Source organism: Nannospalax galili, unplaced genomic scaffold (genome assembly GCF_000622305.1).
Source record: "Nannospalax galili isolate Female #2095 unplaced genomic scaffold, S.galili_v1.0 scaffold212, whole genome shotgun sequence".
Classification (NCBI taxonomy): domain Eukaryota; kingdom Metazoa; phylum Chordata; class Mammalia; order Rodentia; family Spalacidae; genus Nannospalax; species Nannospalax galili.
The window spans coordinates 1931565-1953738 of record NW_008333884.1 but is presented as its reverse complement, the minus strand read 5'-3'; the positions used below and the strand labels follow the sequence as shown (position 1 = coordinate 1953738).

The window sequence follows — 22174 nt, the reverse complement described above, 5'->3', positions numbered from 1 at the left end:
GTTCAGGTCAGCTGGGACTACAGGGAGACCCTGTCTCAAAAAGAAAAAGAAAAAAAATTTTGTTACTTTTATTTTATGTGTATCAGTGTATGTAAGTGTGCCTGTGTCATGTGATGCTCACAGAGGTCAGAAGAGGGCATCAGATCCCCTGGAACTGGAGTTATAGATGGTTGTTAGCCGCCATGTAGGTGCTAGGAATTGAATCCAGGTCCTCTGGAAGAGCAGCCAATGCTCTTAACTGCTGCGTCATCTCTCCAGCCCCCAGTTCTCTTTTTCTAACATGTGGCTCCCAGGCTTGGCCATAAGCACTTTTCACCCATTTGCCAGCCTTCTTTTTTTCTCTTCTTTTTTAGATTTATTTTTATTTTTTTAAATTTATGTGTATATGTACAAGTGCCTGTGGAGGCCAGAAGAGGGTGTCAGGTACACTGGAGCTGAAGTGGGTACTGGAAACCAAATTCTGGTCCTCTGCAAGAGCAGGAAGCACTTAATGGTTCAGTAATCTCTCCAGCGTGTGGTGGTGCACACCTTCAATCCCAGCACAGAGGTAAAAGGATCTGTGAGATTGAGGCCAGCCTGGTCTATATAGCAAGTTCCAGGCCACCTGGGATTCCCCCTGCAAAAAAAATTTATTATTTGTGTGTATGAACAGTGTGTGTGCGTATAGGTACCTGTGTGCCATGGCACACATGTGGAGGTTAGAAACAACTTTCAGGTTCTCCTCTTCTATTGTGGGATCCAGGGATTGAACTCAGGTCACCAGGCTTGGGAGCCAAGCACTTTTACCTGCTGAGCCATCCCGTCAGCCCTGTTTTCATTTTTTCTTTTTTTTGAGACAGAGTCTTAATATGTTGCCAGCTAGCCTTAAACACCTGACTCCTGGGTATAAGCGATCCTTCTACCTTATCTTCCCGAGTAGCTGGGAGTATAGGCATGCACCACCAACTTCACCTGTGTTTGTTTTCTGCCATGCTGGAGATGAAAACCAAGGCTTCAGGTATAGGAACAAGTGCATTCCATTTAGCTATTACCCTATTTTTACTTTTAAAAATTGTGGTTACTAGGGCTGAGGGTATATATGGCTCAATGTCAGTGTTTGCCTATATTGTGTGAGGTCCTGGGTTGACTTCCCAGCACTGCTTTTTTTTTTTTCTTCCCCAAGTAGCTACTAAGACATTTAAAATTATATATATAATATATATGGCTGGCAAAATGGTTCAATGGGTAAAAGTACTTGTTGCACTGAATTCAATCCCTGAACTATCTAAGGCAGAAGGAGAAAACTACTCCTAAAAGTTGTCCTCTGACCTCTACACACACAGCATGCATGTTTGGACTTTCTCACATGCAACAATCATTAATAAAAACTTGAAATGCTGAATTGTATATGTGGCTCACAGCCTATTTCCATTGGCTAGTGCTGCTCTTGAAAAATCTATATATGCATGTGCCTAAGAAGTGTTGAACAAGGATGTTCACTGCCTTTCTTCTTCCTTATAGTGGGAGAGCTGGAAACAAGTACTCACAGAACCCTTGACACTGACACAGTTCAGATAAATGAACATCAACATATATCAAAGCAATGGTGACTGAATTGCAAAATGTGATATACATATACACATAGGCACATTTTAAAAGTACACACAATATCATAAAATATATAGGTAAGTAGCAAAAATACAAACTGCAGTGTACATGGCTCCATACCAGATTCCCACCAGCAGTTGCTTCAAGAGAATGGGGGAAGAACAGACTTCACCTAATATTTTATATTTTTTGTTTTGTGTATTGTTCTTTCAGACAGGGTCTCATGTAGCTCAGGCTGGCCTCAAACTTCCTATGGAGTCATGACCTTGTACTCCCTATGACTAACTCTTGATCCTTCTGCTTCCACCTCCCATGTGCTAGGATAACAGTTGTTCACCACTGTACCCTCTGCATCTTTTTACTTTTTGTTTTGAGACAGGGTCTCACTAAGTTTCCCAGTCTGGCCTTGAACTTGCAATCTTCCTGCCTCAGTCTCCTCAGTAGCTGGGATTATAGATTTACTTCTACTAGGCCTGACTTAAAAAATTTTTTAAGGCAGAGTCTCACTACATAACCCTGGCTGGCCTGGAACTTACAGCAATCTACCTGCCTTTGCATCCTGAGTGTTGGGATTAAAGGCATGGGTCACTATGTACGACTCTTATTTTTTTATTAGAAAGTTTCACTAGTGGAGGGGCTGCTAAGAAGGTTAAAAAAAGCATTTGCCACACAAGCCTGGTGACCCAACTTTGATCCCTGGAACCCATGTAAGGGTGGAAGGAGAAAACAAACCTTACAAAGTTATCTTCTGATCTCCACACGTGACCACCCCCATTACTTATACACACCATGAGTGCACATGCACACACAGACACACATATATGGGAGCAAAAAAATAGAAGAGAAAAATAATAGAAAAAAAGGAGAGGAGTAGAGAGGTGGCTCAGCAGTTAAGAACACTGGCTGTTCTTGCAGAAGACCCGGGTTTGAATCCTAGCACCCTTGGGATGGCGGCTAACAACTGTCCGTAACTCCAGTTCCAGGGGATCTAACAGCCTCTTCTGTCCTCCACCGGCATTGGACAACATGGGTGACTTACATGCAGGCATAACACTCATACACATAAAAATAATAAATATTAAAAAAAAAGAAAAAGAAAAAAAGGAGAAAGTTTTGGCATTCATCCTCCAAGCTTAACCATCTGTTACTCTGAGAGGTGCAGACACAGTTGCTTGCTGTGTTACCTTCCCGATTTTCTGATTTAAATTTTGTTGTTGTTGTTGTTGAAACGGTCTCCCTGAAGCCCCTGCTGGCCTGAAACTGGATATGTAGACTAGTCTGGATCTCACAGAGATCCGACAGTCTCTGCTTCCTGAGTGCTGGAATTAAAGACGTGTGTCACCATGCCCGGCTTGGTTTCAATTTTTTCCCCAAACAGGTACCAAGGGGGAAGGAATTACTGCTTGCTAGACTTCTTTGGGGGTTTCTGCTCCCCACCAAGGTGCTGGAAAAGTAGGCTGCTCCTGAGCCCTACTCTAAACTACTCTATTCTCTGAAGATTCCTTGTATTCCTCCAGGATACAGAAGCTGGGGGGATGGGAGGAGTGCGGGTGCTGTGCATAGTGCTAGCAGGCCCTGGTACATCCTAAGGGAAGAGACAGAAGAGCTATAGAGGAAAATAGGAACTGGGATGCAGGGGGAGAAGAAAGGCTGGAGCAGTGCAGTCTGAGCCGAGGGGCTGGACTTCTCAGAAAGTAAGCTCCCATGGAAAGGGAAGAGGGGACAGAATGCACCTTTTCTCCAGGGGATCCCTGGCTATTAGTGCCAAGCCACAGGAGATGTCCTGGAGAGCTGCTTTCCTAAGCCAGCAAACAACTTCAGTAGCTTTCAGGAAAGGGATCCCTGCCTGTGCCTTCTATTCTCATGATCTCTCTCTCCTCTTCCCTCCCTCCCTCCCTGGCCTCCCCCCCGCCACCCCGCTTTCTTTTTTGGTCTTTTTGAAACAGGGTTTCCCTGTAGCCCCAGCTGTCCTGGAACTTACTATGTAGACCAGGCTGGCCTTGAACTCAGAGATCCACCTGCCTCTGCCTCCCAAGTACTGGGACTACAGGCATGTGCCACCATGCCTAGCTTTCATGATCATACCCATGTATCCCAGGCTTGCCTCAAACTCACTATGTAGCCAAGGATGACCCTGAACTTCTGATCCTCCTGCCACTACCTCTAGGGAGTGTTAGGATTATAGATGTGGCCTACCACATCCAGTTTTAGTCAGAGCTAGGATTCAACACAGGGTTCTGGCAACTAACCCTGGGTTAGCTTCATCCCAGCCCCCTCTATTCCCATGAGAAGGATGAAGCATGGGTGCTTGGGTTGCTGTGCTGCTGCTCCACCATGAGCCAGAAGCAGAAGTCATCTAGGTACAGGAGTCATGGGCCATCCCAGGCACTGTCATCTCCATAGTTACCCCAGGCTGGAGGGCCAGAGACCTAGCCTGCCAGGGTCATTAACTAAGAAGTGGAGGTTGCTTGGAAACAGCAGTTTGGCATTGGAGTGAGCTCATAAAACAAACAGCAGAGATGCTAATTCCCCTCTCTTGGTAATGGATAATCAAATACCCAGAGACCAGCTGAAAATAAACTGCCTCCAGATGCCTGGCTTGCCCTGGCTCCACCCAGGCCTTGCCAAGCCTGCAGAGTAGCAGGCATCAGTTCACAACACTGCAGGGTGGAGGGGTGGAAAGCAAATTCATAACCAGGCCTGTGGTGCTAAGACCAAGGGGACCCTAGAGACCTCAGAGTCCCAGTGGTGAAAACAAATCGAGAAAGGTAGGTGTGTGGCTCATACCTGCAATCCCAGTAGTTGGGCGACTGAGACGGGAGGAGTGCTGCAAGTTCCAGGCCAGCCTGGGCTACAGAGATCCTGCCTCTTAAAACAAAAGAAAACAGGGAGCTGGAAAGATGAGTCAGCAGTTAAGAGCACTACCTGCTCTTGAAAACTTGGGTTCGAATCCCAGCACCCACATGGAAGCTAACAACTGTCTGTAACTCCAGTTCCAGGAGATCTGATGCCCTCTTCTGTCCCTCCATGGGCTCCACCAAGGCTGTTCATGGAGATGTTCCCTTCTTGGGAGACTCACCAGCTTCTGGAAGAGGTGGCCCATGGTGACCTGGCTATCCCACTGCTGCACTTTAGGGCAGAGGTTGTCATAGAACTCCTTGTGGATCTCGTAGATATCCTGGATTTTGTAGAAGATGGTCTCGATCTGCTGGATGGTGAGCACAGGCTGGGAGGTGGTAGCTGTGGCCTTCAGGGGTTTCATGGGCTGGGAGAGGAAGAGGAAGAAGAGCAGAGGTGGGGATGAATGAAACAGAGTGTTGGCCGCCCCTGGGAAGATTATGGTACTGATTAACCTGCTATGACGTCCAAGTCTTGTTTAAACAAGGCCACTGAAGGCAGAGCACATGAAAGTGGTTTCAATCTCAGAGCTGCTGTCACAGGTCCTAACAAGTCACACTCAAGGGGAGGGAACCTGACAGCAGGGATCTGCTCCACCATACCCCTTCCTCCATCTGAGCTCACAGCATCCAGCCCCAGGCCTGTATGGGTTCATGTGTACATTTAACAGATCCCTTATCTCTTCCCCAAAGGCCTCACATCATAAGCTTCTTTGTCACGCTTCAAAGGAAGGGAGGGTTGCCTGGGAACCCATCTCCTTAGCTGCTTCCTTTTGAGAAACAGAAGGCGGTTTTAGTATTCAGAAGTTAAAACTTTGAACAGACTCAAGACCAGCTCAAGCCAGGTGTGGTGGCACATGTCTGTAATCCCAGCACTCCAGAAACTGAGGCAGGAGGACTGTTGAGTTTCAGGACAGCCTGGGCAACATAGTGAGATCTCGTCTTTAAGAAAACAAAACTGCCTTTAATCCCAGCACTTGGGAGGCAGAGGCAGGCAGATTTCTGTGAGTTTGAGGCCAGCTTAGTCTACATAGTGAGTTCCAGGCCAGCTGGGTTTACAGGGAAACCCTGTCTCAGAAAAACCCAAAAAATAAACACATACACAAAAACCCAGAACAAAACCCAAAATCCCAACCAGCCCATTCTCAGTTCTTGTCACTTGGTGAGGGAGAGAGCAGGTACACACATGCCACCCTCTACTTCCCACATCCGTGGCAGACACTGCTAGGCAGGCATGGTGATCTTTCCCACTGAGTGTGACTGTGGCCTCAAACTCTCTCAGTGCCTGTTGACATGAAAATGAAAACCATCTGTCATCCCTGCTTATCTACCCCAAGATGTATCAGAGCCTCCAGTGGCAGGCAGTAACTCGGGACCACACCCCACCACTGCAAGGGATAATGGGGCATGGGGGAACTTGCTTCAGCAAGATCGCCTGTATTTTCTAAATCACCTACAATGAGGCTGGGCACTCTGGTGCATGCTTGTGGCACCAGCTGAAGCAGGAGGATTGCATGACCCTAGGAGTTTGAGAACAGTCTGGGAAACATGTAGTGACTCAAATAAAGAAATTAATAACTAAACAAGTAAAAGTAATATATATATATATATATATTACACACAATAATAAATGTTAATTAATCAGAAAAATCAAAAGATATAGGAGACAGGATCAGGAAGCATGTGAGGGGAGGGCACATATATACCTAAAAGAGCACCCAAGTCAGATATGGTCCAAGTCAGATATGGCCAATCTGCTTCTATCTGGAGGCAGTATGGAATGGGTTCTTTGATAACCTGGACTTCTCTGCAAACCCAGGAACAGTGGGGAAAAAATAGGGGGTTAGTTAGGCCTGGACTCACTAGAGCTGTCCCCCATTATCTCATGGGATGAGGTAGTAGACTGTTCAAAAAGAGAAGCATTCTATTAGAGAGGGAGCGAGCGGTTCACATGCTGAAAGTGTTGGACTGGTGGGGTCACCTGTACCAACGGAGAGCAAAGCTATTGCTGGTTCCCTATAACAGTCAGCTTGAGTTGGCTACAAAAGTCAGCCTCCCAGCCCAACTTCACTCCATTCTCCCGCTGATGGTGCCAAGCCCAAATGTGTCCATAAGAGGAAGTCCCAAACACTCAAGACAATGCTCTGACTTCTCCCTTTCTTTTTTCTCCAGTCTACAAAGTCAGATACAATGACAAAACTAGGGCCAAGCAGATTCTCTTGATGACCCTCTCAGCACTAGAACCAAGTAACCTTCAGTGTCAAGTCCTTCCTAGGAAATAGGGTAGGACACAACCTTGGGCAGGTCAGGAAGTGTGGGCTTGAGCCGTGACCTAGCCATTTAATAGCTGGGGGCAAGTCACTTCCCATCTCTGGGTTTAGTATAACATCATCAGCAGGCTTGTTTGTGGGACCAGAATAGTATTATCTTTTCAGGAGAATCAATGGGAAGATCAAAAGTCACACACTGAAGTATCTAGTATGTGTCTGGCATACAGAAGGCAACCAATGTTACTATTCACCTGTGAAAAATGGACCAAGCATGAGGCCAGCCCTAGGACACTCATGGAGTACCTGGGACACATACAGTCCCTGTCCCCATGGGGTTTTCCCATCTAATGGGGAGACAAATCAAACACAAGTAGATGATCCAACATCTAATTACACACACCAGTAAGTGCAATGAAGGAAATAAAGGGGTCACCTAAGGCAGGGTGATAGAAGGCTTCTCCAAAGAGGGAACATTTACCTTCAGATGGAAACAGGGGCCCGAGGTAACAGTACTCCAGGCAGACTACCCTGACTCCTGGTCTGGAGGCAGGAATAGGCTTGGTAAGAGACAGGAGGTGAAGGCCAATATGCCTATGTGCAGTGGGCAAGGAGAAGAGAGGGACTGAGGCAGGGCTGGGGCAGGCTGGATGGATCATGGGAAGGTAGGTATTCATGCAGAGGGGAGTACAGTTTTGATTGCACAATTGAACATAGCCAGTATTCTGTAGAGGGATTTAAGTAGAGGAAGTGATAAAGTCCAATATTCAGGAGCTCATTTGGATGATCCATAAACCCTACTTTTGAGAACATTAGAATCTATTTGAATAAAACAGACTTTGAGAAACAAAACGACTTGGTGGCCAAGTATGAGACAGGATATTTCCCAAGTTGGATTGTAAATACCAGCCATGTAGTTCCAAGACTGTACTGGATCAGCTATAGGAAAGAACTTTGGGAAGGAGGTAGAAGGACCTCTGAGGTCAGGAGCTCTGAGCAGAGGGTGTGGTGCTGTCCCACAACCAAATGGTAGGATGGGGGGGCATCCCCTTTGGATAGGACAGAGTTTATCCTTTACACCTTTACCCATGATCCAATGGATAGGCACAAATTGCCAGAGTTCCAGAGCCACTCATCCTTGTCTCCGCCTTGGCCAATCCCTACTGCAGAGAGAATAAAGGAAACAGGAGAACAGTCCCAGGAAGGCAAAGGAGACAGGATTTCTCAGAAGCTGCTGGAGAAGCACGCACTCATCTGCCTCCCACACCAAGACAGGCCCAACGGCTCTGCTTCCTCTTAAACTTCCCACTGCAGCTACAGAAGGGGAAGAAAAAAACTCTCACCAGGGCCAGTCACATGGACTGGTCTTGCACTGGAGGCATGAGACTTTCTCACACCAGATGAAGGACTTTTGCCGTCACCCCCATTCTCCACAGGGGAGGGGAAAGGGCCCCCTGGTCTGGTCCAGAGGTAGTTATTTTTATCTGAAGACTCACATGCAAGCTTCAGGGTTGGGAGAGGCTGTAAGGCCAGGCTACTGTCTATGAGTTTGACCCAGCATTGACACTGCACCAGGGAGCCAGTATACCAGCTACCTCTGCCTTCCTCCTCCTCCTCCTCCTCATCCAGTTGCGGGGCAAGGGTAAGATTCTGGCTATGTGGAGAATTCTTAGACAGAACCCCTGAGTGACCTCAACCCTGGCTCTAGATTTCCCAGCTTTGGGAGCCTCTCAGGAAGACGGGGCTGGATTCATTCTGACCTCACACAGTCATGTCTGCTTTGTCCTCCAGCAAGTGGTCTTTTGAAACGGGAAAGAAACTGCCCACTTCCTCCACTTCCTCCCTCAGAAGGCCTGGCAGACATTTGCTGACCTATCTCCTTGGTTGCTACCTACTCCCAGGAGCTCAGGGAAGAGGTACAGTTACCCTATTATACAGATAAAGAAGCTGAGATACAGTGGGACTATGAACTCCAAAGAAAATGGCCAAAATGAAAGTCTAAGAGGAAAATGGGGATCAGTTGTGGCCATCTATCATAGCCCAGAGGTGGGATGTGCTGTGGGCAATAGCCCATACCTGCACTGGCAATACATAGAACTACAACACATTCAGTTTTCTCTTCTTTTCTTTATAGCCCCTAAACCTGGGCTCCCACTATGAGTAACAGAAGCCCATCAGGAACAGAGACTTCAGATTGCAAAACCTGGCCCCAGCCAGCACCCCAGGAGCCAGAACAGAGGCCCCTGTGTGGCTTCCCTGTCTCCTGTGTATACAGTCTTAGGTATACAGGCCCAGCCTTTTGCATACCAGGAAGTATTGAGGGGAAAACACACACAGACAAGACACACAGGCAGGCTGCACTGCACAGTCACTTGGTGTTTCACAGTCACTCCCTGAAGGGAGCTGTGGGAGAAGTGAGTGCCAAGGAAATGGTTTCACCTGGGCCAGACCACCCAGGGAAGCAGAGTTTAGTTCCTCAGTGGCTGAGAGGAGAGGCTTTCCAGTTTGTGGAGGAGGGCAGGATTGAGTGCTTATCTGAGGTTTATCCTCTCACCCTGAGGCTTCAAAAGATCCTGTCATCCCACCTTCTACCCCGGCCTTCCACCCTCTACCTGGGCCTCTCAGTCATAAACCTGCTTCCCACCTGTTCCTCCCTCTGGCCTATGCTCAAGAAACAACCAAGCAGGGGCTTGAGTGAACAAGTTAGAAGTGCAGGGTGGGGGCAGCCTCAGTTATGACTCTGGGGCAGGACCTGTTAGAAAGGCAGGGCAGGGATGTGCTATCCTGGCTCCTCCTAAGTCTCTGTCCAGAGGAGGCTACCTGATAGAGATTGGAACGTAAGAGCCTCATGCCTCTCCTGAGTATAGAGTGCTTCCTCCTCCTTCAGGTGTGTATGTGGGGGTTACTGACAAAAACACAAAAGCCCCAAGCCAGGCATAGCAGTACATGTCTGAATCCAGCACATGGGAGGCAGAAGCAGGACAGCTTGAAATTTGAGGTCAGCCTGGTCTACATAGAAAGATAATATTTCAAAACAAAACCCAAAGGAACACACAGAAGCCCTAGCCCGTTTTCTCTCAGTGCTGGAGGAAGTGGTAACAATGTTAGGTACCGCTTAGGCCCTTTTCTAAGAGCTGTGAGTACAAATTCACTTGATCTTCACAGCAATCCCATGCAGAGAGCATTACTGTGAACCCAAATTGCAGATCAAAAAAAAAAAAGAAGGCACAAAGTTCTTTCAGATATGCATCCTTCTAGTAATGACATTTGGGGTACAGCAACCCCAGCTTCTGAGGTATATTTCATACACAGCCAGCTGGTGGTCTGTCTGCCTCCTTTCTTTTACTGATTTGAGTGTGAGTACACCCAGCACTGTACTAGGTCCCAAAGGATCACCTGATCCTCTCAACCCAGGGGGAGAGGGAGAAGAGGGAGAACTGTTTTACCACCACCTGTCCTAATGCACAGTTTCAGTTACCTGTGGTCAACCAAATTCTGAAAATACTAGTGTTTGTTTTGACTCTTCAAGAGAGAGGCCATGTTAACACAACTTTTATTGTGGTACACTACTACAATCCTTGTATTTTACTAATTATTGTTAATAGCTTATTGTACCTAACTTGTCTAAAGGTTTGTATATATAGGAAAATATATAATATATCTAGTATTCAAGACTATCCAGGGTTTCACAGGCATCCAAATAAGGGAGGGAACTATATAGTACTTTTATCTTCAGATAAGGAAACTAAGGATCAAAGAGTTATGCACAGCATTCCAAAGATAATGGTTTTTGTTTTGAGACAGGGTCTCATTATGTAGTTCAGGCTGGTTTTTAACTAGATTCTTCTGCCTCAGCCTCTAGAGTGTTATGATTAAGGGCATACACCATTACATCTGTTAAGACTGTGGTTCTCAAACCCACAAAACATTTAAGAAATAACAGTGGGCTGCACACCTACCAGGCACCTCAGAGGTAGAAGCAGAAGATCAGGAGTTCAAGGGCAGCCTCAGCTACATAGTTCAAAGGAAGCCTGGGCTACATGAGTCCATTGAAATAAAAATAGAAAGGAAGATAAAGAGAGGGGGAGGGAGGGGAAAAAGAAAAGTGGCTCTGTACAACCATCTATACATATACACATATATCCTAAAACAGTACTTCCCTTTACTACTTTTGATGCCCACTCGTATTTTCTTTTTCAATTTGTTTTAAAATGCTGGTTCAACCCATGACATTTTCACAATCCACCAAGGGGTCAAGATGTACATTTGCAAAACAATGCACTATGCCTACTGTTAGTGATACTGTAAGGCCTTGCCCTGGCTCTGGCTCCAAATTCAGACCAGACTCCTATCTGTCACATTATCTCTTCTTTGGAAAATATCACTGGGCATACCAATAAACTCCCAATGAGACCCTAAAAGAAACTCAGCCCAGTGCACTGCAAAGTATCTTCGCATTTCAATAGTCATTCCTTGGGTAATAAATGCCAAGTTCTCTGGGACACTGAGTGACATCTCATATCACAGCAAGTACATAAACCTGTGTCTTATGAGAATAATTCTCTATTACATTTCTGATTTTCTGTTTTTCTTTAGTTAGTTTGTATGTCTTACTTTTTCAGTTTTTTGAGACCAGTAGCACACAATGGTTTCAAACTCATGATAATCCTCCTGCCTCAGCCTTTAAAAACAAACAAAAAAACCAGTATCTTATGCCTGACTATAAAAAAACACCCAGAGAAAAGAACTTTATGTGACATAATCACTCTGCATGATATCCAGACGTGCTAATAAGCATTTTATTCAAAGGCAAAAGCACCATGTATCTCTGTGTGCTTTTATCTTAGAATGTTTTAATAGTCCCTACCCAATCTGATTCATACAACACCACCTTCATCTTTCCTGAGAGCTCAGGTTGGTCTGACACTTCAGTGCTATGACACTTCTCAAAACAACAGACACCTTCTATCTCACATTTCCTAATACAGGGCCTTCAGAATGGTGCTATCCTGCTCCTTTCCCAGGGTGGAGGAAGGACTTAGACCAAGGGTAACAAAGAGGTCTCAACTTGACTGACTGACAGACACTACCCTCAACACAGTGTTGGGGAGGCAGCGAGGTGCCCAGTGGGACAGAGGACTATATCAATTCGTAATACCCATGCCACAGTCATGGGTAATGGGAGTGCTTCTCCTCTTATCTGTATGTCCTTTCCTGCCTCTCACAGAGCAGGGTCATGGAGGGGTGGCAGTGACAGACACAGGTTGCCAATGCTCATCTGTAAATGGAGCAGCACTGGTCTCTGTCCTGTGGGCTTCCCCTTCCTCTCCAACTCCAAAAGCACTATTAGAGCATGACACTGGTTGCTGGGGAACCAGCGGGTCCCAGGGCAGATACTCACCAACAACAGGGCTTCTAGTTGGTTAATGTAGATCTCTTCACTGGCCAGGAAGCCTGAGAGAACCAGCTTCCTCATCTCCAGGCCTTTCCCTGCCTCCACCTGCAGGAAAGCAAGCCAAACACCAACAATTTGTGAGAAAGAGGCCAAAACTCGAGGCCCCATTTCTTTATATTTTTTCTCTTCTTCTTTTTTTTTTGGGGGGGGGGACTTTTTAAGACAGGGTCTCCCTGTAGCCCCAGCTTTCCTGGAATTCACTGTAGACCAGAGGCTGGCCTTGTACTCACAGAGATCCACCTGCCTCTGCCTCCCGAGTGCTGGGATTAAAGGTGTGCACTACTATGCCTGGCTCATGTCTCTCATTTTAAGTAGCCCCAGCTTTCCTGGAACTCACTATGTAGACCAGGCTGACCTTGAACTCACAGAGATCTGCCTGCCTCTGCCTCTGCCTCCCGAGTGCTGGGATTAAAGGCGTGTGCACCACACCCGGCATCTTCTTTTAACTAATACTTTAAAAATTCTTATTTTATACGCATAAGTGTATTGCCCACATGTATATAAGTGCACCCATGCTGTGCAGTGTTTTCAAAGGTCAGAAGAGGATGTTGGATTCCCCTGGAACTGGAGTTACAGACAGTTGTTAGCCGCCATATGGATGCTGGGAGTCGAACCTGGGTCATCTGCAAGAACAGTCAGTGCTCTTAACCACTGAGCTATCTCTCCAGCCCCCATATTCCTACTATTGTCTTGTGTTGTTTCTCTCCCATCCTTTTCTCAGCATTTCCTCTTTTGATGTCCATCCATCCATCCATCCATCCATCCATCCATCCATCCATCCATCTTTCAATGTGGTTTCCTTTCTAAATGCTGTTTGTTTTTGTAGTACTAAGGGTGGCAGTACTGGGCCTCACAAATGCTAGGTAAGCCCTTACCAGAGTCACACCCCCAGCCAACTTCATAATGGTAATTAGGATCACCAAGGACCTGCCTTCATGTCTGCTGGGTGGTTGAATAGAGAAGAAAAATACATTTGACAAAGGTGAACCATTCATGACTGAGGTGGGACATGATTATGGGGGGAGAATAGGAAAGGTTACAATCGAAGTTTGGAGTGCAGATGCCCCCCCCACCAAAGGAAGTGATGTTTAAACCGAGAGAAACATGGTTAGAGAGAATGGGACGGAAGTGGGTATGGGAGCCCCAGTCTTGTAGCCACTTGTAATGAGAGATCTTCCTGTCCAGAGGGCTCAATTCCACAGCAGAAGGAGCTGCCTGTGGGCCACCCATGCTCACCTCTAGTTTCTCCCTTGGCCAATCCTCATGATGTACGGTACAAACCCTTACTAGACTCCTTTCTCTGGAATTCCTGCTCCCCTGTGGTAGAGACCATGCCTGGTTTAACCTGGAAGCCCACCAACTAGCACTGTACCTGACATAGAGAAAGCAAAATTTACCTTCAGTGAAAAAAATGTGCAATTCACACATTCAGGATCCTCAAGTGGCCTTTCTTCTCTCTCCCTTCCCTCTGCCAAATCTGGATACTTCCTTAGTGATCTCTTGCACTGACTGGTCCCACCTGAGTTCTACAAACTGACCTCTGCTTCTTCTCTCTCTCACTGCAGCAAGATCAGATCTCCTGAGAATTCTTGCTTATCAAGGACTTATATCAATTAGGCAGTTGGTTCTCTTATCTAGTCATTCAACAAATATTTACTGAATTCCCAGCAGGCCCTAAGGCTACAATAGGAAATAAGTAGACCACAGTCCCAGCTCTAGGAGAGAAAGTTATCAAAATAAATATATAAAGAGGGACATAAAATGTGAATGGGCTCCAGCATTATTTCTTAAATAATTACAGTGGCCCCAGGCCCTCCCCACCTCCCAGTCTCCCTAAGGGCCAAGACTAAGAGACCTCTTATTTCCTAGCATGCTTGTGAAGCTGCGTTCTTGCTGTTGGCTGCCTAATGCCCTCCCCTCTTCCATCCTGGCTCTTTCCTTGCTAAAAATTTTTTTTTTTTTGGTCTTTTTGAGACAGGGTCTCCCTTGCAGCCCCAGCTGTACTGGAACTCACTATGTAGACCAGGCTGGCCTTGAACTCACAGGAATCCGCCTGCCTCTGCCTCCTGAAGTGCTGGAATTAAAAGTGTATGCCACCACACCCAGCTAAATACTTCTTAAAGGCACAGCTCAAGTCTCACATCTTCCTCTATCCTCTCTAAAGAACCCTCAGCACCTAAAACTTGTATGACCTTGTAGCTACCAGCCTGACCAGTGGGTGATCTCCCTCAGGCCTTTGCAACAGAAGCATAGGATTCTTCTTCCCCAATACCACGAGATACATCTGACCTTTACTAAGGCTTTTAAGTCCTTTCCATACTCTCTAGCCCTCAGACACTCACCTCTATTTTCCTATTATACAATATAAATAAATAAGACTTAAAAGGAGGTAAAGGAATAACAGGACACATGGCCAGGAAGTGGCAGAGTTGGGATTCCACCCCAGGTGCTCCAACACTAACTTTTCTGCCTTTCCCCTTTTGGAGATATGTCTGCTTGTCTTAACAGATTCATTCTGGGCATTATATCCTTAATGTGGGCCAGAAAAATATATGAAGTTACCAGAGAACTCTTAAGCCTAGGAGAAAATCTGTTCCATTGGTGTCCTTGAGGGCTTTTCTAAGGAGCACTCTTTCCACCTTTTCCTAAGTGGTATAAATGATTGAAGGCTGCTTCCCCCCAACTCTCTGAAAAGTTATCTGACCCTGGGGTAGAGAGAAAAATGACTCCCCAGAGATGTCCACATCCAGATCTCTGAAATCTATGACTTACTTTAGATGACAAAGGGACTTTGCAGATATGATTAAATTTGAGGAGATTCCTGGATTACTCTAGTGGGACCTGGGCAATCACAAGAGTCTTTACAAGAGGGTGGGTGGAGAGAAGCTACACTGTTGGCTTTGAAGCTAGAGAATGGGACCAGGAACTAGAAAATGGAACTATAACTAGGGAAAGCAGGACAAATGTGACACAGTTATTCATCGATATACCCGGAATTGTGCTAAATGCTCTTCACTGACATCTCACAATACGGTAGGCAGAAACACTAGGGCCCTGAGGCACACAGAATGCAAATGGCCAGCAGCTGGGAGAAGCACAGCCTCCAGAACACACAGAAACACCAGATAAAAGCCTTCAGCAGGGCCCCAGTCCTCAGGGCTGAGATTCTTGGTGGCCTTCCTACTGCTTCCCAAACCTGGCCAGGGCTACTGTTTCCCTAGTGCACCTAACTTACTTGTTCCCTGTCTACCAAAGATTTAACTGAGCATTTAGCAAACACCTTCAGAGGTCAGTTGGGACATACTGTGAGTTCACTGCAGAACTCCTTGACTCTTCAGAAGAAGTGGTGATCTGTAGCCCTTGCCCTTCAAGAAGCCTTCAAACTACAGCAAGACACCCCCACCCCCCCCACCCCCGCCTTCTGACAGCCCATTTCAACAAGGCCCTGGCCTCAGAATCCTATCCTAAAGACTCCTTTGGAGAAAAGATCCCTGGAAGCCTCCCAAAAGGCAATAAACGGTTACTTCCAAGAGTCCTCACTCTCATTCTGAAGTTTGGGCTAGGATGGAGTGGTACTGCAGAGTTTAATGATGTGAAGTTAAGCTCTGTATATTTTATTAGCTGGAAACCTGTTGACGAGTTAGCATTGGAGAGGCTTCTTTTTTTCCTTTCTCATGTTCATGTATGTTTCTGCTTTAGAACAATCTGGGAATGGCTGTAACCAGGACTCTACTGCCCAGCCACTGCCCTCTTGCAACAGACTCAATATACTTTTTTATTTTTTTAATCTGGAAATTCAAAACTGTTTTTTTTTGGTCTTTTTGAGACAGGGTCTCCCTGTAGCCCCAGCTGTCCTGGAACTCACTATGTAGACCAGGCTGGCCTTGAACTCACAGAGATCCGCCTGACTCTGCCTCCCAAGTGCCGGGATTAAAGGCGTGCGCCACCACGCCCGGCTCAAAACTGTTTTATCAGTCCTTACAGGGCTATTCTTGTCTCATAAAACACCCAGGTTGGGGCTGGAGAGATAGTGCAATACTTAAAGAGCACTGGCTGCTCTTGCAGAGGACCCAGGTTCAGTTCTAGCACCTACACAATAGCTATCAAGTGTCTGCAAAAACAGTTCCAGCCCCCACAGGCACTGCCTGCATCTGGCACACTTACATACATGCAGGCAAAACACTTATACACATAAAATAAATGAAAAACAAAAACACCAGAATTCAACGTTCATTCATTCTTTCTCTACTAAATGCCAGGCACTGGGAATACAAGGGTTAAGGAGATAGCTGCTGATCCCAGCAAGTTTTCTAGAAGTGCCCATGTGCACAAAACCCCTTGGGCAAATGCTCTGCCACACAGCTAGCTGGTCCCCAGCACAGTACAGCTGTCCCCTCTTTCTCTCCAAGCAGCCCTAGTGGGTCCTTCATTCCTGCAACTTACAGTCTACTAGGCTCAGGTCATCATGGTAGCATCTATGGATAAACCATGTGGCTAACTCTGCCCTAGGCTTCCAAAGAGCTTACGAGCTAAATAAAGCCTCCAAAGGTTTGGTTCTAGGCCAAGTCAAGAAGCAATCTCTCCAGAACCCTTTATCTCCTCTAAGACAACAGTGAGGACTGAGCAAGCAGGGCTGGATCTCTGGCTGTGTTTCAAAGCCACAAGCCAAGCAGCAAGGATCTGGAGACTCTACAGACAGCAGAATTTAGCCACACCAGTTTACAAGGAACACTCAGCAGATCAGAGTAGATGCCACTGGGCCTGGGGAGTTGTACTCATGTCAGGGGCTGATGCCTAAAGTCAAGCCTAGCCTTAGGACAGCTGGCCCTTCTCTGAGCTAAGAGAGTACAGGGCATGTGATATCTCTCTTCTCTCCAGCCCTGGCATTTGGCAAATCTCTTTCAGCTATTTTCTTAGCAGAATTTAGAGCAGAAAGGATGGGGGCTGGAGGATAAAACCCAAATTCTGTCTCTTTTCCTGAGGGCAAGTCTTCACATTCCAGGCTTCCTGTGGTAATCTAAAGCTTTAGGTAGAGTTTAGGAGCCTCAGCTAATCATATCTCATATCCTTTACAGCTTTGTCATACTTGCATTCTACTTAATATCATTCTTCACAACTGACATTTTTTAAATACAGAATCTTCCCAGGTAGCCCAGGCTGGCCTTAAATTTGCCATCCTCTTGCCTTAGCATTCTGAGTGCTACGTTTACAGGCATGTACAACCATACACAACCAATATTGAATTTTTTTTCTTTTTTGAGACAAAGTCTCGTTTCACTATGCATGCTGGTTGGCTTGAAATGTGCTATGTAGACCAGGCTAGCTTCAAACTCACAGATATCTATCTGCCTCTGCTTCCAGAGTGCTGGGATTAAAGGCGTGCACCACCACGCCCAGCCAGTACTGACTTTTTACAAGTAGTTTATCCTATGCCTTATCTCAATCATAGGAGTAACGTATGGAGCCATTTTTCTCATATGTATTAAAACATATACTTAACTTTAAAAGTACAAAATATATATCCAGGGGCCACCTACAATCATCTCTCAAATCACTACCTACTTGGCCAATACTTTAGGAACAGCAATGGGAGCCATGGGAGTGCCACCACTGCACATGGAGGCAGGAGAGATCTGAGCAGAAAAAGAGAAAAATCAGGCCTTTCAGTTTAGCTTAGAGTAACACTTGAAGGGTTAATCTGTAATACAAAAGGGCTTTTTTAATCCTGACAAATGAGTTCCTTGAAATAGCAGCTTCTACAAGGCCTCCACCCATCAGCCCTACCTACTTCTAAAATAGAGCTGTGTGAAAAATTTTGGAAAGTATATACCATTTTATAGATGGGATGTGATGTTGCTCTCAGTGTCTGCATTATGACTTTACAGATCATTAACTCCTCAAAAGGAAGCTGGGTTGTGAGATGCAACAAACTCCAGTTATATTTCTGGAGAAAACTGCTGTCAGCTTTGCAACTATCCTGCAGTTAGATAAGGCACCTTGGAAATTACAGTGAAACCAGGACGGATTTATAAAACTGGCATCTGGGCAAATGCTCAGTAACACAACTACTGTTTAAGGTAAGTACTCCTGAAGTAAAGTAATAGCAAAGAGCAAATTGCCTTGGCTTCCTACCAGCTGCCATGGAGGAGTGAGCCAAGACCGTCTATGGCTAGGACATGGAGAACGTCATCCAGAAAGGCCCCTTAGTTGCACACATAAATGTGCATACATGTACCTAGTCTAGCCCTGACTCAATTAGAAGTGGTCTCTCTCCTCCTCTGAATCTGGGACTGTTGTTTCTGAGACAGGGTCTCATTCTATAGCCCATAATGACTTGGCACTCACTACACAGTCCAGGCAGGCACTCTTCCTATCTCACCCTCCTGAGTACTAAGGTTACAGGCATTCACTACTACACCTGGCTTTTGGTACTCTTAGGATGCCTCTCATAGCCTGCCTTCTTACTATACTTTGCTGTTTTCTGTGTATCTGATCTTTTAATCAGGACTCTGTGAGAAAGGACCAGTTCACCTGTCTCCTCCATGGTACCAGGCTGAGTGCTTAGACTAGACTACAACCTGACAGCACTTGCTGAATGAATTGATGAGCTTTCTTTCCACTTCTCTGCAACCCTGATCTATGTCTCTTCTAAAGTCAAGATTGGCAGAGGAAAGGGTCATTGGAGGTGTTTGAGATGAGGAAGAAGCTCCCAGGCTGGAGACAACTCCAGAAACACTGTGGCAGCAAAGAGAAGGAAAGACTAGCCAAGTATCATGGGGACCTGGGGGGTGGGTAGGCATACTGTGTCCAGGATCCCCTTTGGCAGCCATATGCCACCTCCTGAGACTGCCTCTGAGATGAAACAAGGCCTGGAACTTGGTACACATTTTGTGGGCCCCAACAAACCACAGTAATTCCACAAATTCCCTCCCACTGGCACCAGTCATACAGCAAGCACCATGCAGTGGTCAGTGGTGAGCACGACATGGTCACTGCCCTTAATGGGACCAGGACATCACTGAGGAGATAGATGCCTACAGATCAGAGAAGAATGAAACATGGCTAAGATCAAGCTACAAGCCACAATCCAGAGGGTGGGTGGGCAGCACATGAGTGGTATCACACCTGTGCTGGGAAGCTTCTGAGAGAAAGACCATTAGGAACCTCAGACCTGCCATCCCACAACTGCTGAACTCCCAGCATGCTCTTGGGTCATAGTGGGGAGGCTGGCCAATATTTAAGTGCAGAGATCTCTGTGGACTCAATGAGAGCTGTGACTCCCCGGTCCAATACTCTAAGCCAGCACTAGATCACCGAATGGGGGGAAGGGGGAGGCGCCAGTTTCCCACTGCAGCTCCCCACCCATTGCTCCACCCCAACTCTGCACATCAGCCACCTACCTAACCTGGGTCTGCAGTCCATTTTTATCTCCATTAGCTCCTCCTTGGAGTCACACTGTAGTGTGGGTGGGGCAGGGCTTAAGACCTTAGGATAAGGGAAGGCTCACAGACCTAATCCTAGGAATGGGCTGAGCACCACACAGGCCCTCTAGGGCCCCTAGGTGTTAGGTAGCCTGGCTTTATAGTGAGTAAAATCTCTGCCACAGTCCTCACAGGCCTTCCACACAGTCACAGAAGAGAGGAGCTGAGCAATAGGCTTTTGACTAGAGCTCTTAGAAAGGTGGCTCCGGGTTAGAGAAGGAGACCTGTGTGTTGTGCCACACCAGAGCCAACATTCCTAGGGAAGCTGTTCCTGGAGAGTGAGACGGGAAAGAAGGCAAGGACACAACCACTTCTCTGTGGGCTAGTTTTGCCTATGCCCACCCTGGGAAAAGTGCCTACCTACCCGACGCTCTCCAGTTGATTCTCTTCCTTCAAGAAAGCTCAGTGATCTCGGACTCTCAACCTTCCTAAATGCTCACTTGCATTAGACAAGATGTACCAAGTCGCCAATCTTCTCCTAGGAAAAGGGGTGGCTCCCTTGGCCACACTTCATGAGTACTCTTATCCTCTGGTTGCCATGGAAACAGTGAATTATTGGCCACCAGTTTCAAGGCAGCCAGCTCCTCTGGGGGCAGTGGGCTCACATCATTGACAGGCCACCAGGTGACTCATGTCACTGCCAAAAGAACCCCTAGCACAGCTGACTGAAGGGGAAGCTGCAGTCACTGCCCCTGAGGACAACTGGTGCAGGGCAAGCGGGCACTGCACCTCTCCCCCAAGAACAGCTGCTGAGACAGTACAGCCCTCGATCCCCTCGCTGGAACGCACCAGCCCATCTTCACGCTGTTAGGCTCTTCCACTCAGCCATGAGGCTTGTGCACACATCAGCCATTTCTGCCCAAACACGGCTTCAGCGTTAGTCAGGAGCTGCCAGCCCTGCCCCCGCCCTCCCCACAAGCATCCAGGGCGTGTCACATTCCCACCTTCACAGCCACCAAGAAGGGGGACCCTGAGCCGGGGCTGGTCGGGGTTCCCAGTTCACACTCCTCCAGAAGAAACACATCTTCATCCTCCAGAACCTTGTCCAAAAAGCCTATTGCCTCCTCTTCCTCTTCCATGGCAGCCGGAGCCCGCAGAGGGCAAACAGGAAGCAGGGTCCACGCAGCGGCAGCAGCAGAGGCAGCGGCAGCAGCAGCAGCAGCTGCCGCCGCCGCCGCGCCGCCGGCAGGGAACGCGCGGGCGGGGAAGCACGCAGGCAGGGCAGGCCTACACCAGCATGCTGGCCTCCGCGGAGTCAGTCCTGGCACCCGGCCACCGGCTCGCGATGAAAGGCTCCATTATGAACCTTTTCCTGCTGCTGCTCTCCAGCCCTCCTGTGCGGGCTGCGGGCCCACCTCCCGCGCGTCCCCACCCTGCGAAAGGGGAAGCAGGGCCTCCGGACAGCCCGGCCAGGCCAACGCGGTCCCAGGTCCCAGCGCTGCCACCGGACCAACGCGTGGCGGGCGGCGGCAGCCAGCGCCCTCCACGGCCCTTCCCCGAGCGCGCGCGGCCCGGCGCAGGCGGAGCCCCGGCCTCCAGCTCGCTCGCCCCAGAGGCCAGCTGCCCTGCCCCGCGCCCGGCGCTGCGCTGCCTCGCCAACCCCACAGAGCCCGCCCTTTCTGGAGGTCCGCGTTTGCTCCGAATGCACAGGAAATGCACGTCTTGACTTGTGAGGTGGAGCTGCTTGTTCCCTCTGTGGTCACCGGGCGGGCGAGCGGCTGGCGGAGGCTTCTGGAGAGGAGGAAGGAGGAGGGAGGAGGCTGCAGATAGGCCGGGCGGGCGCGGGGGGGAAGGTCTGCTTCCCAGAGACAGGCTTTATTTACAACTTCTCGCTGGAGCCCGGGGGCAAAGGGTAGCAGTTTCCTGGGAAGACACCTTCCAAGCACCGGACCCACGTCTCCAAGGGAGGACCGGCACAAGCCAGAACCCCCCTTCGCACCTCGGCCTCAGGCTCCAACACCTTTGCAACGGGGAGGCCCAGTGCCGGTGAGAGACCACATTTGCCATTGCACCATGATGGAGTGAATCAGCCGTTGTAAAAAGTGGCCTGGCCTGCCTCATGCCCAGGGGGGCACAGTTCCAGCCAGGGTCCTGATCACGTGCCACTAGACAACACCCGTGTGCCCCATCGTGTATGGATGCTGCTGGCAATGCCACTTTCTTGCTGTAGTTTTTGCCCACAGGGAGCCTCCCCCAACAGATAGCCCTGTAAGGCCAGAGCACACAATCCAGGACAGGTGGTATTATCCACCCTGTCTGCTCCTTCCTCAGCGTCTTCAGATCTTCAATATCCCAGAAGCTAAAGTCATGCAGAGGATGAAGCTCACATCCTGGTCTGCTGGCCCTGATCCTTTAGAGGCACACACCCCTATTCTCATAGGGGAGGAGTCTAGGACCAGCTGAGGAAACTCTTTCACAACCCAACACCCAGGGCAACTGTGGCAAATCTTTAGCATGCTAAGCGTTCAGATAAAGCAAGGAAGGGGC

General features: G+C 47.9%; 1 protein-coding gene across 5 annotated transcripts in view; it reads right to left on the bottom strand.

Annotated features, from left to right (window-relative positions):
- Positions 1-22174, bottom strand: part of Abr (ABR activator of RhoGEF and GTPase) — a 205384-nt gene that overhangs the window by 61392 nt on the left and 121818 nt on the right. For 4 of the 5 annotated variants that reach the window (XM_029561434.1, XM_029561435.1, XM_008828743.2 and 1 more), the window contains exons 3-4: positions 12153-12251; positions 4667-4852 (exon numbers count right to left, since the gene is read on the bottom strand). In XM_029561434.1, coding sequence (XP_029417294.1) covers positions 4667-4852; positions 12153-12251 — 285 coding nt within the window. Of the gene's footprint in view, positions 1-4666; positions 4853-12152; positions 12252-20631; positions 21400-22174 lie in introns of those variants that run through there. The other variant, XM_008828745.3, reaches the window with a different exon arrangement.